The sequence below is a fragment of the Centroberyx gerrardi genome, chromosome 18, assembly GCF_048128805.1.
Source record: "Centroberyx gerrardi isolate f3 chromosome 18, fCenGer3.hap1.cur.20231027, whole genome shotgun sequence".
NCBI classification, from domain to species: Eukaryota; Metazoa; Chordata; class Actinopteri; order Beryciformes; family Berycidae; genus Centroberyx; species Centroberyx gerrardi.
In genome coordinates this window covers 14,574,526-14,588,951 of record NC_136014.1, presented here as the reverse complement: position 1 = coordinate 14,588,951, position 14,426 = coordinate 14,574,526, and the positions used below count along the sequence as shown (strand labels likewise).

The following is a 14,426-nucleotide window of genomic DNA, read 5'->3' as shown; positions in this document are numbered from 1 at the left end:
GGAAGAAGCTGTTTTTTTCTGTTACTAGAGATTTTCAGTCCCAGACTGACATCCTAGCAGCCCTGCAGTCATTACACTGGAGGGTTATTTGAGAGCAAGTAGGTCTATTATTGAAGGGGCTGTGCATTACAATGTGCGGGAGGAGTTTCCAAAATCCAGCGACACTATTGGCTTGGGCCCCAGGGTGCTGCACCCTACCGAGGGTGTCCCGGTAGCGCAGCAAGCTTTATGGGGAAACAATGAGGAGAGCCGAAGGGTATGAGGACAAACACCTGCTACGGAATTTGTTTTTTTTCTGGTAAAGAATGACGAATACGGTAAGCCTGTGCGCCTGTATGTTTTATATGGAAATGTGTTTGTTTTTATCTAGTTGTTGCATCCTTTCAACCCGCTCTGTCGGCGGTTCTTGCATACAGCTGCAAAGAACAGGTCAGAACATGCTTTAAGTTAGGAACGTACGGAAGCGTATTGCATTCACCAAAGAAAAATTAATAATCGGAGATGGTTTCTCATAATTATGACTTAGTAGAGAAAAGTATCTCGTGAGATAATTTATCTCGTGATTACGAGAAAAGAATACTTTCGGTTTGGGCGTTTAGCCTTCAAAATAAAAGCGCAAGATTTTAAACAGAAATACTGTTTTAAACCAATTACTTTGTATTTAATCGTCAAATTCAATAAGTGAGCACCCATATTAATGTTTGATGTCATAATAATAATGAAAATGCCATATGTGCCATTTTTAACTAGAAATGCTGCATATATTACACTTTCTGACATTTTCTGACTAAATTGGACACTGTACAGTTTACCTTTCATTGTAACAGCACAAGTTCTATGTCAAAACACTACAGACCTGAACTTTCACTACACACTAACATTTAGGCCCAAGCTGTTTAAGAAAAGTCATGACAGGCCCACAAAATCTCTAGTCAACGCTCAAGTCTCAAGTCAAGTTTTTTTTCACACTGTAAAAAATGCAATGATATTGGATACAGCATAGTTGGTTTGGTTATATAAGCAGGGCAGAGTGAAACTTTCTGGGAAATCTTCACCCCTCTGATGAAGAAGTAAGGTGACACTTTATTCTACAAATGTCAGGTTTAAAACAGTATTTCTACATGTTTAAAATCCCGCGCTTTTATTTTGAAGGCTAAACGCCCAAACCGGAAGTCGAGATAGTTTAACGCATCGAATCTAAAATAAATAAAAAAAGGAGTTTTTTAGTTTTCTCATAATTGTGACTTAGTATCTCGTAATTATGAGATACTAAGTCATAATTACGAGAAACCATTTTTTTTCTTTGGTGAATGCAATACGCTTCCGTAGTAAAGGCTACCAAATTATATTTTTTACATGCACGAACCCAGACTCAAAGCTTAGTAAAGACTGTTTGATCAAGATAAATTGATCTGTGTTCTGTTATCGGTGTCCTCGGTCCACAGTCCAAGATAGGCCGTTACTCAGTTGTAAACACCGGCCGTCGAGTTGAGACTCCTTAATGAAACTTTGGCCTAGTTAGGAATATAATCAGTGACGTTGCTTAATAATTGCTTACTTTGTAATAAGAATTAGGTCTAACCAATGTTGCCAGCAGCTTACTAAGCTGGTTATAGAATAGAATAGAATAGAATAGAATAGAATAGAATAGAATACAACACCACACAATATAATACAATTCAATACAATAGTGGAGAAAACAAAGTTTGACAACAGAATTGGAAAGAGACAAACAATGCAGATAGTGGTTTCTAATTGTGTTATTCTATTCTATTCTATTCTATTCATTCATTCTATTTAAATTTTCAATTCAAGTTGGCTTTATTGGCATTACAAGAGAAGGTTATGTGTTGCCAAAGCATTCAGTGTGAACTCAGTAAACACTGTTTTAGGAAATAAAAGAATCATAGGTCACTATTACTATAAACATACAATTATCATTCTAATATTTCAGTATACAGAGAACACAGTATATATATCCAGGTATATATACATTTATACATACAGATAACACTCAACACAGCAAAATAAACCATAGTATAGCATATTACAGTGTCATATCTTTGTCAGTTCAAACCAATTGTCCAGCCATCTGACAAGCATGTAGCAGCAAGCCCAGCAGATAGATCTTTTCAGCCATCAACTTAAACCTGACTCTCTCTCTCCCCCAGTACAGGGAATCAGGCGCAGCAGGCGTGGAAGATGAGGAGGAGTTTGTGGACATTTTGGAGGAGAGGAGGCGCAGTAGTGATCTTGGCCACGCCCTCAGGACCTTTAACCCCCACCCCTACAGAGGAGCCCCGCCCTGCTCCACCGCTGACCTCAACAAAGCTGTGCTGGAGTCCCAGTACCTGCGCTATGTGGCCAAGGAGGTGGGAGGGTGTGTGTGTGTGTGTGTGTGTGTGTGTGTGTGTGTGCCTCTGTGTGGTTTGAACAGATACAGTATAACACACAGGACTTTCACAAAACTACTTCAACATTAAATCTGTCTCCTCCCCTCACTTCTCCTTAGATTGCCATGGAAACGGGGTCATCGGTGGAGGCGGTGAAGCAGGAGGCTTGTGGGATACTGGAGGAAATGTCTCACAACCTGCAGCTGGGCTTCATCAGGCTGCTGGGCTTCACCCTCACCAAGGTGATCAAGAGACTCTTCACCAGCATCCAGGTCAACATGGAGGGACTCAACAGGGTCAGGAGAGACTTCGAATTCATACTGTACACTGAAACACAGCACATTATATAGAATACTGCTTATATTTACGCAGGTCAGGAGGAATTTCTTTATTGGCTACCTAAGAAGAAATTTTAGGAAATTCTTAAGAAGGCTATCATCTCTCTTTGCTTATTACTTCAAACTTCTCAAATAGGGCCTTCCTAGCAACTGTGATGTAAACAAACTACTTACAAAAAGTATTTCCATCTAGAATACAAATTGGAGCAATTATTCAGGGTGGTTATACTTAAATAAATAACATTGGTTGCTGCCTTTTGGTTAAATGCCTATTGAGTGTAACTGTCTAATTTGCTAGCTTCTTTACATAAGGCATGAAACATACACCAAATAAAAATAGTGACAAGCTACATGTTGAGCTTAAAATGTAAGATAGAGTGAGTAAAACTATTAATACTTACTAGAAATACCTACTTAATTATCTAAAATGTGTTTAAAAGAATGAATTTAGAGGCTTACCTTTTTACACATTTTAGACAAGTGGAAGGTAAGAAGGTAAGAAAAAATCTAAGAACAAATTTGAGAACTTTGCCTCCAAGATTCCCATTTATTTGTAACCTTTTCTTTAATTAGGAAGCAAAATAAGCAGGAGGTTAAGAAAATACTCAAGTAATATTTTGATGAATATCAACTTTTCTTAACTTTTTTCTTAATACTAAAGTAAAAAAAAATGCACTTGAGAAGACTTTCTAAGAAGGTTTTGTGAATCCAGCCCCAGATCTGTAGATTGATTCTGTGATAGATTTTACAGTACTGTACCACAATTTACACTATGAGTCAAACGGGATGCCACTGCTATCCCCAGAGTACTGATACAGTGTCATATGTCTCTCTTTTCTCCCAGTTGATTTACTAGAGGTCATTTCATTGTTCTGCCCCCTGCAGCTCCAACAAGCCATTCAGGAGTATCCTGTGATCCTGATGCCCAATCACAGGAGCTATGCGGACTTCCTGGTGATCTCCTACCTCCTGTTCACCTACGACCTCCCAATACCTGTTATTGCTGCTGGAGTTCGCAAGTATCTATTTCAAACAATAGGATATTTCTACAGATATATTACAATATATAGATCTACAGTAGATATTACTGTACAACATTAAAACATTTTCATGACTTATTCATGTTTTTGTCTGTGTGCAGACATTCACTTCTCTTTTGCTTTTTTGTCTCTCTCTCTCTCTCTCTCTCTCTCTCTCTTTAATTATACCTTCCTCCAGCTCTTGCGGGGATGAAGATAATAGGGGAGATATTCCGTCGCTCTGGAGCTTTCTTTATCCGACGTGCCATCGGCTCTGACAAGTTGTACTGGGCTGTGCTGTCAGAATATGTCAAAACCATCGTCCGGGTAAGACACAGGAAATATTCTGCTGCATCAGCTATCCTGAACTCTGACGGTTATACCTGTTCTGTATTATGACCTGAGAAAAATGACTTCTACCTGAACTTCTCTTGAATACAGAATCGCATGTTCTCATAACCGCAAAAACCAAACTTAGGGTCGACATGTTCTAGTATTCCTTAAATCATCTGTGATCATCAGCCAATATATTTGACCATCTGTAATGTGTGCATCAAGCAGTGATCCATGGATGTGCTTTGTGCAGAGAGGATTTGCTCCTGTGGAGTTCTATGTGGAGGGCCTGCGGAGTCGCACACTGAAGTCTCTGACGCCCAAATTAGGTGAGTGTCCACATGTCACACTGTGTGTGTTTGTGTGTCCCACGGTAAGACATTTACTTTTTTCAGAGGCCATTTTTTGCCCCCTGGTGGTATTTTGGTACTTTTTGTGGGCAATTTTATTGATCTATGAAATAGTACATTTGCACTGCATATTGGCAAGTAAACACTCAATTTGTACTTTTGAGATTTGTTGTAAGTTCTTTCCCACTGCTGTAAACTGGTGGCAGGCCTTACAGAAGGGGATGGTGCTGTTTTCCGCACTCTCTGTCCCCAACAGGTCCATCTTTCACCCCTTGAATGTTGAATTTTTTACGATATTGGTTGTCTTATTTTTTGTTGATGTAGTGGTTTGTGTGGAGTTTGCATTTTCTTCCACTGGTGGCTGCATGATGCCAAGATTTCCAACTGCTTCAGGCTGTGTGCTTGGTTGTCTTCTGATCAAACACCGCTCCATTTTTCTCACCCAGAAGGCACTGGAAAGAATGACCTGGTCATAGACTCACATGAATCATCTACAGTGGCCCACAGGGGACAGTAGTCACATTCACATGATTAACGCAACAAATAAATGTGAACAGGGTGAAATGCAAATGCTGCTCCTAATTATTGGGGTCATTTTGTGCCCTCTCGTTTTTATTTCGTGGGAATTTTATGAACTTTCAACAGCATTTTAGCCCTGAGCCCCGACCCTGTTGTGTCCATGTTGAAAAGTGCATATGTATACAGTAAATATGTGTGTGTGTGTCTGTGTTTGCATATGTGTATGTCTGTGTGTGCATCTGTGATGTATTTCTGTATATCTGCAGGTATGATGCACATGGTGCTGGAGCCCTTCTTTAAAGGTGAGGTGTATGACATCACACTGGTGCCCATCAGCATCAGCTACGACCGAGTGCTGGAAGAGTCACTGCTTGCCCAGGAGTTACTGGGCGTACCCAAGCCCAAAGAAAGCACCATGGTACGTCCCGGGCACATGCCTCACATTAGCACACATTCACACAACACTAATCCAGCCTTTCCAACTTAAAGCCTGCCATGTGAGAGTGATAAACCCAGCAATGTCAGATGGAAGGATACAGGAAAGAGCATTCAGATTTGGCTGCGACTCTTTTATTTCGGCACCAAAATAAACTTCTGTTGAGTTGAGGGTTAATTGGGTGCAGGTGAACCTCATTGCCTTGGTGATCCTCATTGCTACGAAGAGAAAACTACAGAAAATTATGAAATATCACGCTTTCTCAATTTCTTTAAAAGCAACAATACTCTGTAATACATGCAAACTCTTTTTCCTCCATTTTGTCTCTCTGACCTGACATCTTCATTGCTGCTGGTCAGATGGGTCATGCATAAAGAAAGCTAATTTATTTTAGGTCACTCCTATAGTCTCTTTGTCTCTCTCTGCAGGGTCTGCTGAAGGCGAGCAGAGTGCTGCAGGAGGACTACGGCACCATGCATGTGAACTTTGGCCACCCCCTGTCAGTCAGACAGTTGTCTCAGGGCAAGATCAACCGCTGCCACTATAACCTCATACCCAGGTAGAAAACTAGTTCCATATTTCAAAAAGATGTATAGGATATTTATCCATCATTTTTATTTTACATAGGTACAGTGTACATCTCTTTTCCCATCTGACGGCAACATAACCTCCGTTTACATTTCAGAGAAAACTGGTGAAATGTTGATTATACATATATTACACTATATATTAGTGCATATATATGTTATATCATATTTTATTGGAGAGGTGTAAAGCTGAGATATAAAGACACAGTGAACATCCTCTGTGTTTGATTTGATCTGTACTAATGTGACTGATCAACTCTGTTTCACCCAAAATTCTGTACAATATTGACTCCTTATGTTATATGACACATGCAGTTAAAAATGTCTTTGATGATTAAAATGAAGATTGGACTGCATATTGTTTCATGGCTGTCTTTGTCTCTCGCCTACCTCTTTTTTTTTCTCTTTCCTTCCATCTTTCTTGCTCACTCCCTCCTCCTCTCCTCCCTTCGTATCCGTCCACAGAGACCTTCCCCAGAAGCCCGCTGCAGAGGCCCAGGCCTGTGTGAGTTGGCTGGCCCATCTAGTGGTACGTGTCCAGGAGGGGGGCTCTGTCCTCAGCCCCTGGTCCCTCATGGCCTGCCTGTTGCTTCAGATTCCCACCACCAGCCTCATAGAGGACGGCCTGGCATGGGACCAACTCACACAAAAAACCCTCTGGCTCAGGAAGCTGGCGCTGGGCTTTGGGGCTCACCTCAACTGGCCTGGTGGGTGACAGTACATTTACTCAAGTACTGTACTTCAGTACAATTTTGAGGTGCTGGTACTTGAGTATTTCCATTTTGTGAGACTTTATACTTTTACTCCACTACATTTCAGAGGGAAATATTGTACTTTTAACTCCACCACATTTATCTGATGGCTGTAGTTACTAGTTACTTTGCAGAATATGGTTTTACATGGAAAACATACAATAAGCTCATAAAATATGTTGCATTGTTAGAGTTTAAACTCCCCAACATGGAGCAGTTAGACGTACAACATTAAAATACTTCTTACAGGTTAATGCATCAATTCTTTAATGCTCTGAAAGGGACCGTTCTTCTTTACTGCTAATACTTATTTCTATATACTTTTACTTAAGTAAAATTGTAAATGCAGGACTTACTTTTAATGGAGTATCTTTCCATTATGGTATTGCTACTTTTACTCAAGTAAAGGATTTGAGTATTTTTTCTACCACTGGGTATGAGTGGATGGATGGATGGGTTTGATACGTTTGCTATATGGCATATCGTGCCTTTTTCCACTCACCGTTGCTACATTTAGCACAAAAGCAGCTGCTGCAAGCTTGAGCACATGCCTGGGATAAACTGTAGTAAGGTGAAAAGCCCTCCACAATGGGCCTTTGTTACAGTAATCTAAGCTGAGGCTTACTTTCACTTGCCTTGAATGACCAGCAGGTGGCATTTGCATATTGTAATGGGTTGCACCAGACAAAGTTAATACAGAAAAGTAATTGAGTGGCTCTTCCCTTGAGTTGAGTCTGCCAGCGTCTCGCCACGGGACACCGACTGCTATTTTGACCCGGTCTGAGGTAGATCAGACAGATTAGATGAATGTAAGTTGGCACAAGCGTTCAGATTCACTTAGGAGATCTTCAGTGGATTAATGCACTGTAAGTAACTTACCCTCAGAGAACCTCACTGAACTGTCTCACTTCACAGGTCCCGTGCGCACACAGACACACATGCACAGGCACACACACACACACACACACACACACACACACACACACACTCACAAACCATTCTGAGCCTGATGGCGCCCTCTTAAACAAACTACTTCTTAAACATAGATAAAACAGACATATAAACTACACTGTTTCCTCCATGTATTCCTCACTCCGTAGGTCAAGTCCCTGAGTCAGATGTGATGTCATCCAGCATGGCCCTGCATCGCTCCGTAGTTCGCCGTAAAGCGGGGCGTGTCCACCTGGTTCTGGAGGAGGGGCCTGCGGGGAAACAGCCAGTCAGCGCAGAGGAGGGTGTGGTCAGGAGAGCGGTGGCGCTGCTCATGGTGGCTTCCTATAGGAATCAGGCGCTGCACGTTTTTGTCCGTCCAGCCATGCTCGCCATAGCCATACACACCACCAAGAGCACACAGAGAGGTGAGTTTTGTAGTGCACACACACACAAAATATACATCTGTTTTTCTACTTTGTGATATAAACCGCAAACGCACAGCTGCCCTATTTCTTGCTTCATCGTGATCTACCATTCTGTTCACAGATGAGCTCTTCACATTCTTCTGCTTCCTGCAGGACATCTTCTCTAATGAATTCATCTTCGTCCCTGGCAGGTCCAATCAGGTAAAAAGCTGCGTCCGTCAGGGCTTGGCTTCCAAAAAACATCTCAGGAAAAAATCTAAAACTCTAAAACAGTGTAAATCGATAGTCATCTTGGTAATAAAATGTTCTGTGTAAACGTGATTACTACTCTACTTCCCATATATTATGCATGCTCAAGCATAATGATTTAAAAAAAAGAGTCGGATCCCAGGTTACTGAGAGTGCAAAGGCAAGCATGTGTGCAGTAATATATATTGGAACAGATTTTTTAACCTTTATTTATCCAGGAAAGGTTTGCATGTATGTGTCCTGCTTTACATTGATACTCTTACACACAACCAGTTTTGTCCACTGGAGCATGATTTCCACAGCATACTGTTCACTGGAGACAGACCCACATATGACACACACACACACACACACAGGTATACTGTACCTCCATTATAAGACTCTAGCTACGCAGGGCCTTACCTCCCATCCAACTATATTGAACTGTTATTGATATTGTGTTAATGTCTGGCCATCAGGACTTTGAGGAGTCGTGCTCCCTGCTGCAGAAATGTGGAGCGATCCAGATCAGCCAACAGGAGGTGACAGAGTCAGAGGCGGGACCGCAGATCCTGTCCTTCCTGCTGGAGCTACTACAACCCTTCATAGACTCTTATCAGGTGCTTTGACTCTTACCTACTTTGATCTTTGAATAACACTCTCACACATTATGCACTTAATTGAGATTAAATCTGCACTAGGCAACTTTGCACATTGGGTGCCCCAAATGGCAGAAAGAGGTAATGGTTTCATTTGTAAGGACTTTAATACCCAGAAATCATGTAATGTGAGGTCAGTAAACTGTGCCTTCCTCGTCCCTGAAATTCTTCTTCTTAGTGGTTGGTAGGGGGTGGAGGTAGTACATTTTCATGGAGAAGATTTCCTGTCAGCGACCACACCCAGCACCTGAAATTTGGGCAATAAGGGCAAATCTCAATTAGAGGGGATGGGATGCTTCTCTCTGTTGCAGCCCCACTTTATGATTTCGACTGAAAAGACAGGTGTATTTTTACATAAAAATCCTGCCCAGTGCAATTAGAATTTTGTATTTCAGTTAACTTCACTCACTCGTCACACTTAAAAATTCACCACATGAAGGAATGAAGAGAAAACACCAGGCTTATTTCTGTTGTGACCTTTCTGTCCAGGTGGTGTTCAGGTGCCTGTGTGAGGAGGAGGTTCACGTGTTCTCAGAGAAACAGGTCTTACCTGCCATACGAAGCCTGGCTACCAGGCTCATCCTCTCAGGTAAAACATCAAATGGGAGAAATGTCCCCTGGGTCCTTTGATCTCCTCCAGCTGCTGAACTCTCATCAGTGAATCAGCTCCACATTTTCCCATCTGTATCATTTTTGTGTCTCGCAGGTGAGCTTCACTCCTACGAAGCCCTTTCATCCGACACACAAAAAAACGTTTTGTCGGCACTGCTAAGACTGGAGGCTGTGACAAAGTTGAGGGTGTAAGTAATAAGATTAGCCCCTATAAACCTGTTTGGTTTTAAGCTCATCTTCTGCGGTGGTTGAGAAGCTGTCTGTATTACTGATGCCCAAGTTAAAAGTGTGTGTGTGTGTGTTTTGTGATCGCAGGGCTGAGCAGAATGAGTACAGAGTGAACAAAGCAGCCGTCAGGAGAATCGGAGACATTCTCTGTAAGTCGGATCACTTCCAATATGAATATGACTGGTTTTGAGAGAGAGACATGCACAAAACATGAACTTTGTGTCAGATATGGTTTTGTTTTATGAACATTTTGAACTAGTTTGTATTGTTTTGAATAATTTATGCATGGGTCTCACCTTGCTGCCTGAAAACTGCTCTGTCTTTGACTTAAATTCCCTCACTACAGTCATGTGTAAGATCTGTTATGTTTTTTTGGTCCTTGCTTATGGCTTTTCCCCTTCCTCTCTCACTGTAGCTGGTAAAATCCCACCCCAGATGCTCATGCCTGCACCTGACGCAAGACTTTAGTCCTGATTGGAACAGATCCATCTTCAGTATCAGTCTGGAGTCCTGGCTACCCCTCTTTCTCTTCTTTCACCTCTTCTCTCTCTCTTTCTCTATAGAGGAGCTCTGAGCTCTCAGACAAAATACCTCTACCTGGCTGCGTTCCACATTTGAGCGTTTGCTACCTCCCCCCCTCTCTGTCCTCGTTCTCACCCTTCACAGATCTGATAGGGCTATGGTAAAGTTAAGAACACCTGACATGGTAACGCCCAGGTGACAATATTGCTGATTTATTCTGATGGCTATAATCAATACCTTTTAATTGTTATTGTTTACAGCAAACCTTGAGAGGTTATTTGATGAAGTGAGAGAGCAAGCAACTATTTAGAATAAAACAAGATTACCTTTCTGGCCTCTCATGTGCCTTCGGTTGTCTGTGAATGTCTGTGAATTCAGATACTGACCTATAACTGTATTTTAATCAGCTACACTGTATATTAACAAGATATTTTAACATAATGTCCTAGATTTCTTGTGTTGTTGACAAGAATTATCTATGAATGATTTATTGAATGATTGAGTGAGTGAGTCATAAGGCACAATCTTTGAAATAAACTTGCTGGCCTAGTAAGTGCAATTAGAAAAGTGAAAGAGGAGCTCTCCTTTACACAGGGAAAACAGCCTTAACACTGAATCAAGTACATTTGACTGTATATGCATTAATTTATCAATAAATATCTAAATCCCATAACAGTGTCAAATGCCATAATAACTCATCAAAGATGTGAGGTTTTATTAGGAATATTTGAGACATTTATTTTAACTTCTGTACATCTCAGTAAATGTAAAGCATGTAATAAAATGAAATGCACCATAAATTCTTGTTTTTCCCACTTAACAAATATTGTTTCACAATCAGTGTTTTACTAGTCTGTGCTCTTTTTGCTTTCTGCCTTTTGTGCAGTTCAGAGGTCTAGCGTGAACCTCCTACGTCATCTTACATTCATTAATCCAAACCAATCAATAATCTGTCTGCACTTTAGCGGTTAAATGAAGGCCTCTTATGTGCCAATTAGCCAATATATCGCGTCACTTTACAAGAACAGAGTATTTATCTATACACAGGTGGCACATCAACCTTGATGCGGAGAGCGGTGACCGGGTCTTGACAAAAGACCGACACGTATTCCACCACTTTTGAATTCAGCTTTTTCTCGTTCTCCTTGGCTCGGTGCCGCTCTTTGTCCCATCTCTCCTTCTCGCCGTTCATTTGGGAGAACAGGTTGATCTGGATGGTGCGCAGCGTGGCCGCCAGCACATAAAAACCTCCCTGCATCATGTGGCAGAAGGCGGCGCCCACACTGAGCGCCGCGCCCATCAGGTTGGGCACCGTTTCACACACCACGCACATGCCCTCCAGGAGGTGCAGCGTGCCTTTCTTGGCCAGGGGCTGGCCTTGGTGAAGGTAGCCGTGGGGAGAAGGGGTTTGCTGGGCATGGCTGACGAGGTGTCGCGCACAGTCGGTGAAGTGGCTGGCGGCGCGGCGCAGCGGGAGCAGAGCCAGGTACAGGTGACAAGCAGCTTTGGTGAGAGCATGGAAGACCAGCCGCAGCTCAAGCACGGCGTTGCCTGGAGATAAGAGGGTAACGGGGTCAGCTGAAGTCTAATTTAAAACTCTGGCTACTGTCAGCAACCATTACAAACAGCATCTGCCACTGGATTAAAGTCGGTGCGCCAGCCATGGGGGTGGCGGGTAGGCCTATCACTTAAGCACGCAAAGCGGGGAAAAGTGGATGGGTTTGGCGCATCCATGCGCGCCCCCTTGCATGGAACCTAATTATTGCAAACATGTCCATTTTAACAAGTCATTTAATCCCATATGCAATCTTAAAATTACACTTTCTCCCAGTGCAGTTTCACTTGTCTCGGCAAGTCTCTAGAAATAGAAAGTGTCAATATCTTGAAACAAAACAGAGTAAGTGCCACTCCACTAGTATCAAAATAATGACACTTCATTCAACAAAACTCTTGAAAAGGTTAATTTGCATTGGAAACAAGTAACATTATTTCATCCCACTGACAGATTCTTTTTCGCCTGTTTTAAGAAACAAGATTTTAAGACTCAGTGACAGATTAAAAGGCTTGTTAAACTGGATATATGTGTGGACGAAGTCATAATTACTCTTAATCAAACTCTGTCTAACTCTTGATTTGAAAGTTTCAGTGGAGGGCATGAACCCCAGCATTGGTCTGCTAGTCCTGCGGCAGGGTTTTGCAAGTCAATTTGGGAGACGCGCGGTAGCGTAAAAATTGAATTAAGGTCGTGATTTCCTGACCCAGTCCAGGAGTCCCAGTGCGCCATGCATGCTTGGGCAACATAGGCTATTACAATTGATTCTCGGCAACACTGCAAGGGAAGATACAAGCAGGTAATTTATGTTTTCAATAACCCTGCAATGTGCCATTACCTTAGCCTATATTCTAATGAGACTATTTTAAAGTCTCTGACGTGTGGTGCGGTGAATAGACTATATTTCTTAGGCTGTGAATTGATGAAAGCTGTTTCATACCGCAGTAAGGTGGAAGACCACTGCCACACGGTTCCTTTGATGGTGAAAGCTTCCAAATCTCTGCTAACCATTGTCTCTTACCGTCTATAAAACAGAGAAGCCAGAGTAAGGCAATACTCGCTGCCAACGAAGTCCACCAATCCATGTAGTCCTCTCCCTGTTGTGGACTCGGCAACGAAAAGAAAGAAAGCAAATAAATTCCCAAGTTAAGGCTCTGGCCAAGCTCTCCTGTCTCTTTACGCGGCTAATACCCAAACATTAAGTAGTCGTCGCTTTCTCTGCAGGTGTCGTCGGTGTGTTGTAGTCCAGTCCTTACGGGACGCCAATAAACTGCACCTCAGGGGTCAACAGGCGCATTAAGACCTTCAGGCTACAACTCATTAGCCTACTGTACCTTGTAGACACATTTCTGTCCCACAGCCTGTATGAAGCCCTTCCAAGACCTTTTGTTACACGTCCTATTATTAGAGACTTTTGTCAATGAAGTTGCTCTCTGGGGTAACATGACATGTCAATCAGGACTCGTTGCGATATCAGTTCAATGTTCCTCCAAATGACACGTGTCACATAAATTAATATTATTTTATTATTTATAGGCTATGCATTATTTATAGGAGAGGATAACTCAATCATTCATCCTGCTGGAATACACCATATAGATTCATGCAGTTTATAGGCTACACCTGCACAAATGTTAAGGAATAGAAAAACTCAGTCTGTGGCCAAGTTGCCCGAGTCACACACTGCAGGAGTGTCTGGACAGTCACCATATGTTAGCCTAAATGAATCCAAATTTGATCTTGTAGTTTTTATCATTATAATAGGGGACAAATATCAAGCAAAAATCGCCAGAAAATTATTTGGCAGCAATATAAAAACAAAAAACAAAAAAAAACCAAAAAAAAATGTGTGTGTGTGTGTATGTGCACGATAGTTTGATAACAAATGCTATGTATAATAATTTATGACATTGACCAAATAATGCCTATCTTGTCCGTCATCAGTCATCGCTGCACCTGACCCCACAAATGTAGTCCATGACGGGTTTGGAAGTTTTGGTGACAAATGCCAGCCTATCAGATGCGGGGGCTTTGCCAAACCCTAAAGGTTTAGTGAATTGACGGTCTTGGTCTTGACACAGTGAAAGCCGCGTGCGTCCTGAGAACGTCTTGCGCGTCCTCGTCGTGCTTGCTTGTGTGCCGGTGCCATGGCAACGGAAAACCTCCAGACGGTAGAAGGACACCTGGTTGGGAGGCCTGGAGAAGGAGCGGCTGCGCGGACGGAGAGCAAACTGCGGACCCGCCTCTCTCTCTCTCTCTCTCTCTCTCTCTCTCTCTCTCTCTCTCTCTCTCTCTCTCTCTCTCTCTCTCTCTCTCTCTCTCTCTCTCTCTCTCTCTCTCTCTCTCTCTCTCTCTCTCTCTCTCTCTCTCTCTCTCTCTCAAATACTGGCTCTCTTGTCGGGTGAAGCTGGTCGGAGGCCGTGCTGGTAACTGCTGCACTGTAGTCTATATTCTTTACGTTTACATTTAAATTGTTTAACTGTCCAGAGTGACGGACAGTGAGTGCGACTGTAGGAATAAGATAGCTCCAGTTCCTAGAT

General features: G+C 42.3%; 2 protein-coding genes across 4 annotated transcripts; one reads left to right on the top strand and one right to left on the bottom strand.

Annotated features, from left to right (window-relative positions):
• Positions 1-208: 208 nt before the first annotated feature.
• Positions 209-11,106, top strand: gnpat2 (glyceronephosphate O-acyltransferase 2). 2 transcript variants are annotated; one of them, XM_071919001.2, is made up of 16 exons: positions 209-317; positions 2,172-2,372; positions 2,513-2,689; positions 3,617-3,746; positions 3,950-4,077; positions 4,337-4,412; positions 5,219-5,370; positions 5,817-5,947; positions 6,441-6,682; positions 7,828-8,085; positions 8,207-8,286; positions 8,793-8,933; positions 9,462-9,561; positions 9,679-9,772; positions 9,900-9,961; positions 10,228-11,106. In XM_071919001.2, exons 1-16 carry the CDS (start codon positions 306-308, stop codon positions 10,278-10,280), a joined length of 2,037 nt encoding a protein of 678 aa, XP_071775102.1. In that variant the 5' UTR covers positions 209-305; the 3' UTR covers positions 10,281-11,106. The 2 variants fall into 2 exon arrangements, with proteins under 2 accessions (XP_071775102.1, XP_071775103.1); XM_071919002.2 differs by having other exon boundaries at positions 241-317; positions 2,177-2,372; positions 10,228-11,104.
• Positions 11,097-13,319, bottom strand: LOC139927024 (uncharacterized). Of its 2 annotated transcripts, none has more exons than XM_071918989.2 (2): positions 12,827-13,319; positions 11,097-11,885 (listed from the first exon to the last, which is right to left on the bottom strand). In XM_071918989.2, the coding sequence occupies exons 1-2, from the start codon at positions 12,969-12,971 to the stop codon at positions 11,368-11,370; spliced, it is 663 nt and encodes a 220-aa protein (XP_071775090.1). In that variant the 5' UTR covers positions 12,972-13,319; the 3' UTR covers positions 11,097-11,367. The 2 variants fall into 2 exon arrangements, with proteins under 2 accessions (XP_071775090.1, XP_071775091.1); XM_071918990.2 differs by having other exon boundaries at positions 11,100-11,885; positions 12,908-13,319.
• Between the last annotated feature and the right edge of the window lie 1,107 nt (positions 13,320-14,426).